General features: G+C 44.7%; 1 protein-coding gene across 1 annotated transcript in view; it reads right to left on the reverse strand.

Annotated features, from left to right (window-relative positions):
* TCERG1L (transcription elongation regulator 1 like) overlaps positions 1-17830 on the reverse strand; it is a 301739-nt gene that overhangs the window by 41637 nt on the left and 242272 nt on the right. The window contains exons 8-9 of the mRNA XM_068255411.1: positions 13071-13225; positions 3329-3398 (exon numbers count right to left, since the gene is read on the reverse strand). Of these exons, the coding sequence (XP_068111512.1) occupies positions 3329-3398; positions 13071-13225 (225 nt within the window). The remainder of the gene's footprint in view (positions 1-3328; positions 3399-13070; positions 13226-17830) is intronic.

A 17830-nucleotide genomic window follows, 5' to 3' on the forward strand; every position in this document is an offset into this window, starting at 1 on the left:
CGGGATCGCAGGTGAATCCCATGAGCCGTGCCATGCACAGCTATGGGATTCGCAGCCTCCGCAGCAAATTCTGCGGGGGATTCCGGGCGAATCGCTCCCGCAAGCGATTTCGCCGTGGCCCTGTCATCCCCTATGGCGAATCATGTGCGGGGAAACTCTGCAGAATAGCCGGCGAAACCGCCGTAGTGGAAACGGGCCCTGAAGCAGTTTGTGAGGCTGAGGGGGAGAGGAAGCTGCCTGTCACATGCTGAGAAACTGTGAGAATCACAGGCTGGAGTGCAGATAACTCCCTATGTAATAAAAACTTGTAGTATACCGCAACATGATATATATATATACACACACACGAACATCGCTTCCTGGTTAGAGGCCATGTTTTTTGTTTGTAAACACTGCCTAAAATAGGCATTTAAAAGCCAAGATTGTGGCAGGGGTGCGGCACAAATGGCAAAGAGGGATCCAGGAGATCACAGTGACTCAATTGGTATGTTTTTTATTGTACAAATCGGAAAGTACAGATTCTCTTGAAAGTAGCAGGAACAGCTATATTATCCCAGTGAAAAAAAAGCTATAAGTAGATAAATACTTGTTCTACTTGTATAACATATGTATTGTACTGTGTCAGTGTCTGTGAATTGTATATAGTAACTAAAGTGAAAACTGTTCCAGGCATTTTCCATCTTTACTGCCTCTGACTGAAGCCAATCCTGATGTAATTTCCTCCCTCACTCTTCGTTCCCCCCCCCCCCCCCCCCCCGCTTGAAATGTTGTATGCATTGCCAGACCTCCTCCCCACTAAGCTCTGTACTGTCATATCTTGTTTGCTTCGTAAACACATGTGAGCACAGCATAGATCGTATTTCAGCAGCTTCTGCAGAGGGGCGAGGTGCATTTCCCTTCTCAGCCTTCCCGTCACACTAAACTGCCCTCAGCCAATCAGTAAAGAGCAGGTATGTGGGAGGTGTGATAACAAGCATTGCAGACTGCATGCAGACTATATAATAAACACAGAGCAGTGGGTAACTGGAATTTGATTTTATGGCTGACAATCCCACTTAAGACCTTCATATCCTCTACTCTATTTCCTGCTGCATTTGTTATCCGTGTGCCATTGTCTAAGCATAGATCACTCTCATCTAAGGTGGTCCGTTCTTCCCAGAGATGACGAGCACATGGTGAAGGCACCAAAAACAAATGCAGTTTTGGAAGTGACGGTTGCATAATTTAGCAGTAGCACTGCACTGAGGACTTTAAAGCTAATGGCAGCAGCAGTACAGACAGCATTCCATCAGATCTTTGTTGAGTGTGAAAGAGTGGCGGCAAGGAGGATATCGACCGTTTAAGAGCTCTGAAGTTAGGGTCTGGAACAAGGTTTACAATTACAAAAGGCTGGGATGCTAAAATCACCCTTCCTCCCCCCATTCCCCACACACTCCTATAAGACCTTAATTGTTTGGTCACACCACAAGTCCAGCCCCTCAGGGGTGTCCATGGGTCCCATCAGCAAACTGTCATGGGGCTTAAGATCCAACCCCTTCTTTCCCAAGTGTGGTCATTACAATACTATCTCATGCCTCTACCCTCTCCTCAAGTGTGGCCAGCAAATCACCCCCCTTTTTGAACCATAACCACCACCACCCCACCTCACATGACATACAAGACCAGAGCAGATGCAATGCATGCAGGCTCGGATTTACCTCACAGGAGCCTATAGGCACAGAGGACCAGGCAACTTAGCCTTTGCCCTCCGCGGACCTATAAACCCCGCCAAACTGCATCACCTACAGTGACTTATGGTAAATCTGACCCTGTGAGTAACCTTTCATTTATACTCAGCTCCGGACTCTGCATAGGGGAGGAGGGAGGGTGCAGACATTTGGGAAGGGGAATGAGCCGCCTTTCCATTATCAGGCGCCTGTAGGCACATGCCAACAGTGCCTTATAGTAAATCCGGCCCTGACCGGTCCAGGTAAATGTATAGCTCCACTGTGCTATTCCGCAGAAGAGGGAAGAGGAGTGTGAGCTCCATGACCCCCGAGCCTCTCTTATACTTATGCCCTTGCCTCCTCTTACCATCATTGGCCCATGTTAAGATTGAGAGATGCACCCTTACTTTTTTTTAGACTCTGCTTACTATTTGCTCGCTACTTAAAGAGACTCCGTAACAAAAATTGCATCCTGTTTTTTATCATCCTACAAGTTCCAAAAGCTATTCTAATGTGTTCTTGCTTACTGCAGCACTTTCTGCTATCACTGTCTCTGTAATAAATCAATGTATCTTTCCCCTGTCAGACTTGTCGGCCTGTGTCTGGAAGGCTGCCAAGTTCTTCAGTGTTGTGGTTCTGCTATGAACTTCCCCTTCCAGGCCACAAATGATCTCTTGAGATTCAAAAGGAAGGGTGTATACAGCCTGCTTGTGTATGGATGTATTTTCTATGTGTGGACATACTGTACATCAACCTACTTCCTGTTTTGGTGGACATTTTGTTTGTTTATAAACAAACTTTTTAAAACTGTTTTTAACCACTTTTAATGCGGCGAGGAGCGGCGAAATTGTGACAGAGGGTAATAGGAGATGTCCCCTAACGCACTGGTATGTTTACTTTTGTGCGATTTTAACAATACAGATTCTCTTTAAGATGAATGAGAAAGTTGCTCACTATTAACCCAGGACTGTGGGATGATTCCTGGTGGTCATACTTCCAACTGCCAAGGTTCTGTAATGAGAGGGACCAGGAGCCCAATGGTGCAGTATAGTTTAGGTAAAGTAAGAGGCGCCCATACTCATTACTGTGCAGACTTAGGCACTTTGTTATTGACCTGAGGAAGAGGGCCAGTACCCATGAAATGCGTTGTCTTATTTTTTGTGCATCATTAAATTTATTTCAACCCATATGGTTTGTTCATTGATGGAGGTAAGACCAATTTACTTCGGTACTCTATGATTTAAAGTTCAAGTTAAATCCTGGGCGCCTCCTACACGTTTCCCCCCCCCCCCCCCTTCACCTCGATCACCCATCTACAGAATTTTATGAGTGCATACCAGCACTCCTGAGCTACTTATCATCTACTCTTACCAGCTCACGGACAGCAGATCATCAGGGCATGGCCGGGTTGTAAGGGGTGGCCATTGTCCCCAGCCGCACAGCTGAGGCAATTAAGCCTCATTTAAATCACAAATTTGAGTTCTAGCCAAGGCTACATCTTCCTCTATCTTACGGGTCTTAGCACTTTGCAATATATTTACTGTTATTTGAGCCTCACTACTGAATAAGCCTGAACCACACAGAACATACGGGCTAAGCCGGCGGTTTTGGCACATACTTACTTATTTCTCTTAATCTTGGCGCTATGTTCGTCATTAAGATCTTCTGGGGCGAGTCCATCTTTTTTAGTTGCTGGTGAAAAGACAAGAAAACAACAAAATAGAAGCTCTTTAAACGAGAATGTACTGAACGTTTAAATACCCAAATGCACATCCTTAATGACAATTTTATGTTCGCGTTTGGAAGCCAAGGGACTCCGTTCCCAAAAGGCAACGCAAAATTCCCATCTCAGGGCTGCTCACAAAATAGCTAATTAACTTATATATTTTCTTTTTAAGGAACGAAAAGCCTCGATTCCCTCTCAGACTTTGGAAGGAATCCATGTACCAAATTGATTCAGACGGCAAACACCAAATTTCATCTATTTTTTTTTTCATTTTTTAATTAGATCTGCTGCTCCTTTCAAAACGCTTCTTAATGTTTTTTTCAGGTTTTTTTTTCGTACACCACCTAAGCTTCTTAAGAGGAAATTAGTAATGCGGTAAGAATCAGACAAAAGTCAGGAAGCCACAAAGATTTGATTTGCCGGGATTACAACTTGCAAAAAAATAAATAAAACGAAATAGAACAGCGATAAAAATTAAATCCCGGCAGTATCAGAAATGGGTCTTCTTGCCCAAAAAAATAAGCCACATTATTGCTAAAAGGTTTAGCTCAGGGTGCCGTTGCCAACAGAATGATGAGCGAAATGGCGCGTCACCATGAAAGTCCTGGTCACAGAAAAGCCATTCTGTGCCTCAGTGTAGGCAGAACGTGTGTTTATCTAAATATGAACTTTCTTTATAAGCTGTTGTCAAACAAATCACTTTTTAAAGTGCCTGATCGGTAAGCCAGTCATAGCCTGAAGCAGATAGAGCTATAGATATACAGGCTACAACCTTCTGAGATAGGATCAGGGGTATAAATATAGACCCCATGACCCACACAAAGGGTTAGAATTGAGCATGGTAATCATGAATGATCACAGTCTGCTAATTACTGTATATACTCAAGTATAAGTCTAGAAATTTAGGTCTGATTCACTTCATAAAAGTATAGGAGTCGACTTATACACGAGTCATGGGCAACACTGGACACACTGAGTAATGTGTGTACTAATAGTGGCATTCCTATTTGCAGCAATTTACCCAGTGGTAAGTGATAATTTGAGGAAAGGAAGTGCCAAGAAAACACAGGTCTGAAAGTCCTGGCCACAGCCATTAACTAGGAAAGGGGCAGGGGGGAAATTCTGGGCTGCATAAAAGAAAGTAAATAATTGCAGCACTTGGGAGCCTGGAGAAGTTATTGACAGTGGTGCTCATCTGGATTCCAGATATCCTGGTAACCCGGATATCCGACCTTTTTTCAGCTATCCGATTCGGATTCCGGATTTCTGTGCAAATCCGGATAGCTATCTGCAGATAGTTGGCTGGCAATCCAGATATCCGCGGATGTCCATGGATATTCGCAGTAATCCGACTATTTAGATACTGTAACTAAGTAGATGACGTCCAGGACGTCATTGAGCCAATCAGAGGGCTCCCAGCAGAATCCCTAGCAACCAATCACAGAGGGGAACCCTGGTCAGCCCCACCTGACCTCATTGAGCCAATCAGAGGGCTCCCAGCCTAAGCCCTGGCACCCAATCACAGAAAGGAACCCTGTATAATAAGGAGGGCTGCCATGATGAGAAATCTCGTCCTTGCTTGTGAATGCTCACTGAGAGACATGCTCCAGTGCTGCTGGCCTAGCAAGTGCTGTATACAGTGATAAACCTGAAGCTGTTCAGTGATTAACCCCTTCACTATCACTACACTATTGTTATATTGTTAATTATCTTGATTTCATTGCGTGACAGTCAGAGTGTGTGCTGCAGGGCTGCTACAGCTGCTATGTGTCTGTGTGTGTGCTGTGCACAGACCAGGCCAGCTGCTGGCCAGTGATTAGCCTTAGCTAACTACAGTATAGGTTAGGTTAGGGATTCGGTTTACTATGTTATTGTGTAGTTAGTACTGTAATACTGCAGTCAGTGCTAGTAGTTGTTAGAGTAGTAGTACTACTGTGTTAGCTTACTACAGAACTGCTGTGCTGTTGAGCAGTGCCAGTGTGACAGTTAGTGTCTTCTCCTCTGCTGTCTGACTGTCACTCGGCACTTGGCAATTTGCACGTGGCAGGTGGCACTTTGACGTGGCACTTTGCACATGGCAGGTGGCAAGTGCAAAGTGCCACATGCCTAGTGCCACAAGCCAAGTGCCATGTCCGGCATGCTCCTGGCAGACGTTACACCTGCTGCTGCTGCTGCTGCATTGTCTTGCTCCTGCTGCCTTTGCTGCTTCCACAACCAGGGTGCCACGGGCCACTGCTGCTGTGATGATACCACCTATATTTAACACAAAGCACAATTGCTGCATAATTTTTTGAAGGTGTCTGGGCTTAAAACTGCCATATCCCAGTTGTGCGGTTGGACTTTGGACACAATGTGGGCTGCACTACCGCTGTCTGGAACCTAGTCTTGTTGTTGATTGACAGCCATTTGTTTTTTTTTTTGGGGGGGGTTAAGTCCCCACACCATCAATTAGTGTTTCCCTTTAAAAAAATAATGATGCTACATGCCTCATTTACCCTTAAAAAACGTTTTTAAAGCAATTTAAAGGCCACTTCCGGTTTTTCTATCCAGATATCCGAATCTGCCCGGATATCCCGGATACTGGGGTCGGATATCCGATTCTATTCGAATACCCAAAAGTTTGGATTCGGATATCCGATCCGGATATCTTAGTATCGAGATCCGGGTCAATTCAGATTTTGAAAAGGGGTATCCAAGCACCCCTGGTTATTGGCTGCACTTGAAGGGAACTTTAACTGAGAAGGATGTGGATGTTTCCTTTTAAACAATACCAGTTACTTGGCAGTCTTGCTGATCCCTTTGGCTGCAATAGTGGCTGAATCACACACCTGAAACAAGCATGCAGCTAATCCAGTCTGACTTTAGCCAGAGCACCTGATCTGCATGCTTGCTGAGGGGCTATGGCTAAAAGTATTAGAGACACAGGAATACAACACATGAGCCACCTAAATAACATTTGCCTAGGATGCATATAGAACTAACACATCAACAAAGAAAAGCCATCCATATAGCAAAGCAAATAATAGATGAATAAAGCAAAAAACTCAATATGGATATCAATGCATTTAATAATGAAGAACAACCATAAAAACAATTAAAACCAAAGCACAGCGCATATGGACGTTATAAGTGAATTTTTTGGATCTACACATCAGCAAGACTAATACGGGAGAGGTGAGAACACATACTTATAGAAAACCTACTGCTGTTAATAGCTTATTGGAATTCAGCTCCCACCACACCAGGCAGCTTAAAGAAAACATTCCGGTTGGTCAATTCATCAGAATTAAACGTAATTGCTCAGATGTGGGAGACTTTGAGTCAGAAGCAGCTACTCTCAAAAAGAAATTTAAAGATAGGGGCTATCCACGTAAGTGTTTGGATAAGGCTATGCGACGGGCACAATCCACACCCAGAACCTCTTTATTGAGGAATAACAACAAAAAAAGAGAAAGGCAGCCGAAAGTTAGACTCACAACTACTTATAATACAAGCTGGCAAGAGGTCCAAAAAATTCTAAACCGACATTGGCCCATATTACACAATGATCAGTCTCTGAGCACCCATATCACTTTGAGACCCAGTTTGACAGCCAAAAGGGCTCCCACATTACGTACGTTACTTTGCCATAGTCACTTCCAAAGGGAAACCTGTTACAAAAAACCTCTAATAGGAAGTTATGCTTGCGGCAATTGTTCGGTTTGCCACAATATGCATCCAACCAAATCAATTATCAGTCATTCCAATGGGAAAAGATTCCCTATTCGAGATTATATCAACTGTAAAAGTATAGGAATAATTTATATGCTACAATGTCCTTGCGGTAAGCAATACGTGGGACAGACAAAGAATGCTCTCAAAGTCAGACTTCAGAAACACATCTCAGTAGTTAAATTAGCAGCTCGTGATTTGGAGAATGGCAAACAGATTAACTTGATTGCTAGCCATGCTTTGGAGATGCACAATGGATCACTCAAGGATTGGGCCTTTTGTGGCTTAGAGCAAATTAAATTGAACATAAGAGGGGGTGATATTATCAATAGGTTGCTTCGAGCTGAAATGAAGTGGATACATAATTTACAAACAAGGGATCCATTGGGCTTTAATGAGGAATACAGCTTTGGCTGCTTTCTGCCACAGTAGTGTGGATTGTTCACCTGTCTTGTGCTTTCTTCTTCTCTCTTTCTATTCTGCCTCATTGGTTATATGTTTGGCTTGAGTAACTTTTTAATTACTGACCTCTGTCAGTTTTCTGTGTTTGGCTATGTGGTAATCACGTTCCAATAGTGGTTTGTTATTTGTTATCTATTGTTATTGTGACATGTAACTTTTCTTGTCATTCAGTATAGGACTTCCTCATTGGTGGAGATATGGATCCTATTCAAATAACTCTTTTATTCATTAAGTTTCTCTTCTACACATTGCTAATGTGAGTATGAATGGTGACCAGATAATTTTTTATATGGCTATATACATTTATTTTTGCTTCCGTTCGGGGGTTGGTATTTTACACGGAGGTGGGGACACGATTGGTTTTTCATGCGGTATCGTTGATGCCATAGTGAGTAATGGCATCATGATCCTGTATATTATTCACTGTTTTGTTTTTGGTGATAGTTCACTTAGTATTGTTAGTTTACACGTCTCATGGTTTTGATCAGTCACTTTATGCGGTTTGTCAGCAGTGAGTACTGACAATAGCCGCTTTATAAATGCATGTTTTGCACAGCACTTGGGCACTTTTGTTACCCCATGCACAATGTATTGAATACACTATTTAATGTGTATGTGATTATTTTTCTTTGATTTCAGATGCACTTTATTTCGAATTGCATCATTTATCTACACAAGATCACAAGATACACCAGCCAAGTCAAGATTCTTTATCAGAGTCTTTTTTGCTTATCTAATGCGGTTTTTATTTGAAAAAACTTTCTGCACTATGCACTTTTGAAGTAGTATCCTGCACTATGCACTTCCCAGTAGTCTTAGATGTCTGGTTTTATTTACTATGCCTGTTTACATATTGTACCCTCTAGGTGGTGATATTGTTATGAAATGTATTGGTTCTGCTTTTCTGAAATACTTTTGTTTATATGAATTGTATTCATTAAGTTGTAATTATAATTGTTATTTTTTATGTGTTTCTAGTAATTCATGAACTTTTTGTACTCCTGTTATTGTTTATACTTTGTCGCTGCTAGGCGCCCACTCATGTCGCATGTTATGCTTGTTTGCGTCTCATGCGCCATGTATGCACTCCAGGGTACGTAGTGGATGCGTCATGCGTCCATTCGTACGACATGACGCAAATTAGATAGGATGCGATTGGCCAGGCGGGTCACGTGATGACGCGCTACGCCAACGCGTCAATGTGACGTGGCCACGTCACGCGAACAAGCCAGGGCGTTTTCCGGCGATAGAACTTGTATTTAATGGGGAACATGTCAGTACCCCGGTATCCTCTGAAGAAGCAGCAGTTCGGCTGCGATACATGTGAGGGACAGCGCAGCAGACGTTCTTATATCTGGGGTATCTTTTGGTGAGACATTTTTCTATTTTCCACTTGTTGATAGAGGTTTCTGTGTCCACTCCGCTTGCTCACACGCTGTGTTTGTATTTCTCATTTATTCATGTATACATTATATTACCATAACTCAGCAGGTCCCTATGGACATTAGCTATGTGTGAGATGTTGGTGGTGTGGTACAGATGGTTATAGTGATACCTGTCTTACCAACAGACTCCGGATTTATTACTACTATTATTTTTATTGGGTACTAGGAGATTGTTGTTTACCCCTTTATGATTCACTTATAACGTCCATATGCGCTGTGCTTTGGTTTTAATTGTTTTTATGGTTGTTCTTCATTATTAAATGCATTGATATCCATATTGAGTTTTTTGCTTTATTCATCTATTATTTGCTTTGCTATATGGATGGCTTTTCTTTGTTGATGTGTTAGAGACACAGGATCAGCGGGAGAGTCAGGCAACTGGTATTATTTTAAAAGGAAAAATGCAAATCCTTCTCAGTTTAGGTTCCCTTTAAAGAGAGTCTGAAGCGAGTTTTAAATCGTGTTTAAAGCTTTTATTTACTGTAAAGCACTATAGTTAGTGCTAAACCGCCGCATCCCCGTGGCAAAACGAGGGGTTTATACCTCCCGAATCCATTCAGAGTCTCTTTAAAGGACAGGAGGGGTGAATGGCTGCCAGTGAAGGGCTCACGAGTAGTCACCAGTCCCAAAGGAGTTGAATTTGTGATTTAAATGAGGTGTAATTGCCTCAGCTGAGCGGCTGGATGACAAGAGGTTAGTTTAGAGTGACCAGACGTCCCGTCTCGGATTCGGGGTCCGCTGTCCCAGGCTTAATGAGGTCCCGGGAAACGTCCCGCTTTCAGCAGCGGGACGTCCCGGCCTCGGGACTCTGGTCACTCTCTCCTCAATGAACTGGCAGCGGCGTCTATAGACGCCGTGCCAGTTCATTGCCTGCAGCCCCGCTCCAGCCTCCTCTTCCGGTGTCTATTTCCGACACCGGCAGGCGAGCAGGGCTACGGCAAGATGGCTGCCGAAGCCCTGTACTGGAGACCTATTTGTGTCTCTAGTACAGGGCTTCGGGTGCCATCTTGCCGTAGCCCTGCTCTGCCAGGCTGTCAGCGAGGGAGACTGCAGGAGAAGTAAGACGGTCCCAGGAGCAGCGCGACAGAGGCCGGAGACTTCTGCCAGGTGAGTAAATGCTTTCTTTTCCAGGTGAAATGTTTGCCCGCATTAGGTTTCTTTTCTGGTGAAATGTTTGCCTGCATTGTTTCTTTTCTGGTGAAATGTTTGCCCGCATTGTTTCTTTTCTAGCGAAATGTTTGCCCGCAGTGCGTTTCTTTTCTGGTGAAATGTTTGCCCGCAGTGCGTTTCTTTTCTTGTGAAATGTTTGCTTGCATTGTTTCTTTTCTGGTGAAATGTTTGCCCGCATTGTTTCTTTTCTGGTGAAATGTTTGCCCACATTGTTTCTTTTCTGGTGAAATGTTTGCCCGCATTGTTTCTTTTCTAGCGAAATGTTTGCCTGCAGTGCGTTTCTTTTCTGGTGAAATGTTTGCCCGCAGTGCGTTTCTTTTCTGGTGAAATGTTTGCCCGCATTGTTTCTTTTCTGGTGAAATGTTTGCCCGCATTGTTTCTTTTCTGGTGAAATGTTTGCCCGCATTGTTTCTTTTCTAGCGAAATGTTTGCCCGCAGTGCGTTTCTTTTCTGGTGAAATGTTTGCCCGCAGTGCGTTTCTTTTCTGGTGAAATGTTTGCCCGCATTGTTTCTTTTCTGGTGAAATGTTTGCCCGCATTGTTTCTTTTCTGGTGAAATGTTTGCCCGCATTGTTTCTTTTCTAGCGAAATGTTTGCCCGCAGTGCGTTTCTTTTCTGGCGAAATGTTTGCCTGCAGTGCGTTTCTTTTCTGGTGAAATGTTTGTCCGCATTGCGTTTATTTTGTACCGACATGTTGCCCGCATTGCGTTTATTTTGTACTGACATGTTGCCCGCATTGCGGTTATTTTGTGCTGACATGTTGCCTATTGCGTTTATTTTCTGGTGTCCGGGGTAACTGTTACTGCATTTATTATTTAATGGTCATAGATGGCTATGTTTGCTGCTTTGTGGTTACGGTATACTATTAGCATCACACAGTTTCTGCACACCCATGATGCAAAGTCTCGTTTGTCCACATCATGGCGTAAACACTGCTTTCTTATGCCTCGCTGTTACATCATTACGTTAGCTCCGCCCATACAATGTCATGGCCACGCCCATTTTTCCGTGCCCCCCCCCCCAGTCTTCGCCGCTGGGCGCTCCTCAGTCCTCCCCACTTTTCGCTCCTCAGTCCTCCCCACTTTTCGCCCCCCCCTCCCCGTCCCAGGTTGGATCCACAAAAATCTGGTCACTCTAGGTTAGTTACCCATAAGTCCGCCGTCCTCCCTGCACCCCAAACAGCTTGCATGCATCCTATTGGACACGTTGCAAGCCTCACCACTGTGCACTTCCTCTTTCCGGCTTGAAGGAGGAAGTGCGCTTAGTGAGTCTAGCAACGTGTCCAATAGGATGCGTGCAAGCTGTTTGGAGTTTCCGTTTCCCCCTTGTGCTAAGCATTCAGCCACCACTACATTGCTGTGGAAGTCCAATGGTATTGCCCTGTTGACTTTGCAGCAGGTCGGCTGCTGATCAGAAGCTTCTGGCGCAATGCGATGGGGTAAGTGTGCTTGCTCTTGCATTACCCAGTGTGCAGAAAGGGTAATGCAACGCAATGAAACTGGCCACTGGTGTAACAATAGGGGAAGCAGTCCCTGCCCCAGCGGGGAGGCCCGGGGCCCCCCTGGGGCCTGCTCATGGTTTGTTTTGGGGGGGGCAGGAGGGGTTGCAGCATGAGGGGAGAGCTTGGTAGCACATTGGTGGGGAGGGGGGATGGTCCCCCCCTCCCTCACCTCGGGCTCTCCCCTCTGCGCTCCCCACCTGCATCTATGTAAGCAACAACAGCAGCGGCGGCAGCAGCTACAATTACCTTTATTCACCACCGGAGGTTGCCGATCTGCAAGGGCTTCACATTACTTCCTGTTTTCCGTTGGTGAATGGAGGCAATTATAACTGCTGCCGCCGCTGCTGCTGACACTTACATAGATGCAGGAGGGGAGCGCAGAGGGGAGAGGCCGAGGTGAGGGACTGGGGGACCGTCCCTGCGAATTTACGCATCGTAGTTTGCATATACTCATCGTAGTTTTACGCACAGCGAAGTACCGTTACGCGTAGTTTACGCCCCCCAGGGGTGTAGTTCACATGTGTATTGCGAAGTAAACTACGAATGCGTTATTCAGGTCTATTTTTCCGGTCACGATTGTATGCTTACAAAATTACGCATAGAAGAGTTCCTGGTACACGCATTTGCAGAGGAATTAATGCGTAAATTTTTCCGCATAATGGCATAAGCGGCCACATACAGTACGCTTCACACTACGCGTAATTGCGTATTTTAACGCATAGTCTACGAAATGCATACGAAGCGAATATTTGATTTTGAAGCCGTAGTTTGGCGAAGCGCAATTGCGTAAAACTACGCGTAGTTCCAGCGTAGCGAAGTTGGCTGACTACGACCATCCCTGGTTCATACTAATGCATGAACGTATTTGTGTGAATGATTTTCATTCCAAGAATAGACAAGGCCGGAATTATACTTTTTCTGGCCCTAGGCCAAGTATGTTGGGGTTACCCATCCATGGGCAGCAGTGCCACTCCCATCCCACATGTAGCCCCCTATCCCATGTGTATCATCCATGTACTGCAGCTCCTTTCTTTCATGTATAGCTCCCTTGGGCATCATATTCCCCTTTTCATTCATTACTCTCCATTTTCAGCCTCTTCTTTCATATGTACCAACCCCTAGGTGCCACCTTGGGCTTCAGCCGCCCAGGACCCAAGCCTTTATGGCCTTTCCAGAAATCCGGCCCTGTGAAAGGATGTACCATGTGGTGATGCCACTCAGATTGCCCGTTACTGGATAAGGCCGATATGTTATAAATTCATTGACCTGTCTCACCCCACTACAGAGACCGTTAGTAGATGCCATGCAGACTGAGTGAAGTAGAGTGAAATAATCACAGTGTTTAGTTACTTGGAAGAGATTCCAGTTTCCGCTTATGTGGGGGGTCCTCGATAATCCTATTAATGTCCACACGGTTCTTTAAATCGATGGGCTTGTCCCACACCGACAACTGGATGGTTGGATTGAAGAAAAACACTTTATCATCGCCGGTCCATACCACGCACCTTGAAGACACAAAAAGGCGGAGACACACATAATATAGGAATGAATAATCCTGGATAAACTTTACTGTCATTTGCAACAAAAATACAACATTCTACATGAAAACCTGTGTCAAAAATATACTTCATGCATTAAACGATTGTGGGAAGCACAGCGGGATAGTGGATTGCACTCTCATCTTACAGTAACAGGGTCCCCGGTAGGGATGTTCATTCAGATTTTGCAGGATTGAAATTTCCGAATTCGCAAATCGGAAAATGGAACTCGGAAATGGTATTACTGCGTAAATACTGCATTACTGCAATCTGGTCATTTTAGCCCAAGCACAGAACTCAGAAGCATTGGCCAATCAGAGAATGCAAAAAATGACCCAAAAAAAACACTACTCGGAAATAGGAAATCTGAACTTGGAAATCGAAAATCCACAGAATCGGTCATCGCCGGAATTGGTGGAAATCAGAAATTTCTGCGGAATCGGAAATCAGCATTTCCAACCATCCCTAGTCTTTGGGATCACTACATGCCTGGATTGTATGTTCACCCTGTGTTTGTGTAGGTTTCCTCCTGTGTGTATGTGGGTTTCCTCCATTGTTTGCGTGCGTTTCCTCCAGTGTTTGTGTCAGTGAGGGGACCTTGGGCAAGACTCCCTGACACTGCTACTGCCTATAGTAAAACAGAAAACCGAGAGCCCAATATAGTGCAGTATGTTTTGGAAGACGGGAGATAACTTGTAACGTAAGTATTTATACTCACAAACCAGGGTTACCGCATAGGCAACCACTGGAGATGCAGGTGGGGAGATTAGACCTGTCCCCACTCAGGGTTAAGATGTCACTCTCTGTGGATAGAGGAAAAAGGAGGGTGTACCACCCTTCCACCAAGGGTGGATAACTTGCTTTGTAGAGGTGTACAGAGGTGCCAAAAGAGTAAAATATGCTAAAATCATCTAAAAACGTTCAGGAGGCAGTGGTGGACCAGACACTCCAAACAGACACGATGCTGTCTGTTTGGAGTGCAATGCTTTTCACGGGCACAATCCTGCCTGATGAAGCGGGATTGTGCCCGTGAAACGCGTTGCCAGTTATCACTAGGAGTATGTGAATACATTTTATTAACTATATCGACAGCATCGTGTCTGTTTGGAGTGTCTGGTCCACCACCGCCTCCTGAACGTTTTTAGATGATTTTAGCATATTTTACCCTTTTGGCCCCTCTGTACACCACTACTGCCTATAGTGGCTGCAGCTATGGTGCTTTGAGTCCACCAGGAGAAAAAGCACAATACAAATGTTCTGTGTGTCTATCTGATTAATACCTTGACACTACACCTACCTTGTCATTAGATGTTCATCCAATGTGTTTGGGAACCATTGTACTAAACATCACCACCCTGATGCCCTACCCTCCAATAGCCATCTATCAGGATGGGAATTGCTTCCAATCAAGGTCCCCTATGTTGTGCCAAAAACACCGGATGCCCAACTACCCTTCTGCCCTCTAAACACAACTCATTCCGATAAGCAGAACTCAGAAAAGACGGGACCGGTGATTGAATCACTCCAAACAAATCAAGCTAAGTCCGTCCAGTCCTTCAAAAAAGTAATAATAACAGATATTATAAAGTAAATTACACGGTAATGTCTTTGTTGTATCTCTACCGCGGAGCAGCAGCCCCTAAAATTAATCTAGATGGATGCACCGAGGCTAGATTACAAGCAAATCTCCAAACCAGTAATTTGTTCCACCTGCACCGGCGTTGCTTAACCAGCCTAGGGAATGAGCACCTGATGGCGTAAATAGATGTGCGCGTGCCAGGAAGCAGCTGGGCATGCCAGTCGTGTTATTAAACAGAGCAGAAAGCAATTAAGATGCATTGTAAATTATGCAGATTTCAGTTAGCACCCATAATGCTATCTTGCAGCCGCACATCAACGCCGTATTTCATGAGCGCGGCACGTTTATAAGATTCTCTAATGCAACGTGATGGCTATCTCCACGAAAGAATACATTCCTTTGGTGAGCCTCACTGCCAATCTCTCCGCATGTGCTTAGCGAATCGGAATTGTGTCTTAAATAAGCATTGACGGCTTTATTATGGTAGCAGTGATTGCTTGTTACCGGGTGGCGACGCAAGTAGTAAGTGGAGAGAAAAGTCAAAAGTCACTGTACGAATCGACTCCAAGGTGGCTGGATAGTGTACTGGTTAAGGGCTCTGCCTTTGACATGGGAGACCAGGGTTCGAATCCTGGCCAGGTCAAGTATAAGGAAACGCGGAAAGGCCGCTGTCTCTCGAGGTGAGGCGGCCGTTTCCGCGTCCAGCATGGCGTCACAACGCGGAAAAAACGCTGCATGCCGCATAGGCAGTACGGCGGAATCCGCATTGGTAACGGCGGAATCCGCATCAGAGGCGGCCCCCGCACTAGATACATTGCATGACAGTACTGGTGTGGCTGGGACTGATAGTCCACCAAGATTCAGACTTACACGCGCGCGAGCACAGAGGCAGAGTTTAAATAGCAGTTAGAAGGGAGTCGGCTGACCAGCTGGGTCAGCTGACAAATTCCACTGCTCTCATTGGACCAGCAATTAGGGAGGTCCTGGAAAGGTCCTAGAGTATATATACTGCTGGTTGTTCACTTGCTCTTTGTCTGGCGTGCGATCACATATGTGGGAGCACCCAGATCCGTAGTCAGATCCGCAAGTGTGCCGGGACCAGCTGGAGCTGTAATCCTACACTTAGCTAGATTCTGTTGATAGCTAAAGTACTAGTTTGATTGTGATTATCTGTTATGACTTTTGCCTGCCTTGACTATCCTCCTGAACTCTGATCTTGCACCTCGATATTTCTGATACTCTGTTGCCGAACCCCGGCTCGTTCCTTGACTCTGCTTCTGGCTCCTGATTTTGTACCCCGATATTTCTGATAACCCGTTGCTGAACCCTGCTTGTACTTTGACTCCGCCTTTGCCTTCTGATCTTGTACTTTATCTGTCCGTGTGTGTACGACCTGGCTTGTCTGACCTCGAGAACCGACCTTACTGTTAGAGGCGGTTCCTCGCTCTGTTAGTGATCCTTCCTCCTGAAGGTTACTTTCAGTCTGTCCTTCCTTCTGTCAGTCTGACTCCTGCCGTCATGGAGAGCTCAGGTCTGCGGAAGGAATCTGTGCAGTACTCCTTGCTGCACTGAGGCCTAGTCCACAAAGTGTTACTGTTACACCAAACACTACACTCTACTCAGGTGAACAGAGGTTAGCTAGTATATCGGATTATCAGTGATACTGCAGATCACGTATAATCTGGTATACATCTGTATTCCCAGTGATTCTGCAGATCACTGGTAATCAGATCCTCTCTGTGCTTCACCGATCGTTACATCAAGTACCTATTCAGTAAGGAGTTCAAGGCAAGACTCCCTAACACTGCAGGGTGGCCTCTTGAGCGCATCCCAGTGGCTGCAGCTCTTGAGCGCTTTGAGTCCGACAGGAGAAAAGCGCTATACAAATGTTCGTATTATTATTATTAATCTGGGGTGGAAGTAAAGCACGTGTAGGAGGCCGCAAGCAAGTCCTCTCCAACTCCTGAGCCTGGCCAGGGCAAACAGGGGCCGTCTGCGATGATGGAAGGATCTGAGGGAACACCCGCTGGCTGAGTCTCCGTGCTCTGTACACAGTTCTGATGTCACCAGCAATATGTCAGCTCACAGACTGATAAACAAAATTAACACAAGTAGCAGAATTACGCATTGAAGAAGAAGTAAACGTGGAAACATACAGCAAATACAGCAGTGAGAATAGTTGTTACTTCAAAAGGCAGCTAAAGCCTCATTTATTTGAGGTAAGCATTGAGTAAATGTTTGCTTTAAAGGGACCAAGCGCTGCTCTTTTTCTGCAGTGTAGGAGGGGGCGCACAATTCATTCTAATTCTGGTTTCTAATAGCAATAGGAGCTGCCATGTTCCCCCTCCCTTTCTAGCTGCCAATTATTTATCCAGAGGGAAGGTGTAAAGATAGCATCTGTGACTTCTTTACAATCTTTGAAGTACCGTGTACTATCTCTCCACCCACTGCTGATGAAAGCTTTTGTTAATGTGTACAAATTACATCAGTCCTTATCTGTCTGAAATTTCTGTGGTCAGCAGGCATGAAAAGAAGGGTAATAAATAGAGTTGAGCCGAAATTTTCGTAATTTCGCATTACTATAATTACGCATGCGAAATTTGCGATTAAGATGCGAAATTAGCGTAGCGTAATTGCCATTAAAATCGTAATTGAAAATACCGTAAGCATAATTTTCAACGCGTAATTTCGCGTTTCGTTCATGCCGTAATTTCGCATTAAACGCTACCGTAATTTCGCGTTAAACCGTAACGCTCCGTATAATATAAAAAAGCCGCTGACTTTAAGGGTTAATAGCAAAGCCCCCTTAAATGCTAAGAGCCTCAAATTTGGAGAATATATTAAGGAGATCAGGAGGAATAAGAGGAATTTTTTTTTTTTCAAAAAGACCTTATCGTTTTTGAGAAAATCGATGTTAAAGTTTCAAAGTAAAAATTTATACATTTAAAAACCCGCCGACTTAAACGGTTAATAGCAAAGCCTGCTTAAAGTTT

The sequence above is a fragment of the Hyperolius riggenbachi genome, chromosome 10, assembly GCF_040937935.1.
Source record: "Hyperolius riggenbachi isolate aHypRig1 chromosome 10, aHypRig1.pri, whole genome shotgun sequence".
Taxonomy (NCBI): domain Eukaryota; kingdom Metazoa; phylum Chordata; class Amphibia; order Anura; family Hyperoliidae; genus Hyperolius; species Hyperolius riggenbachi.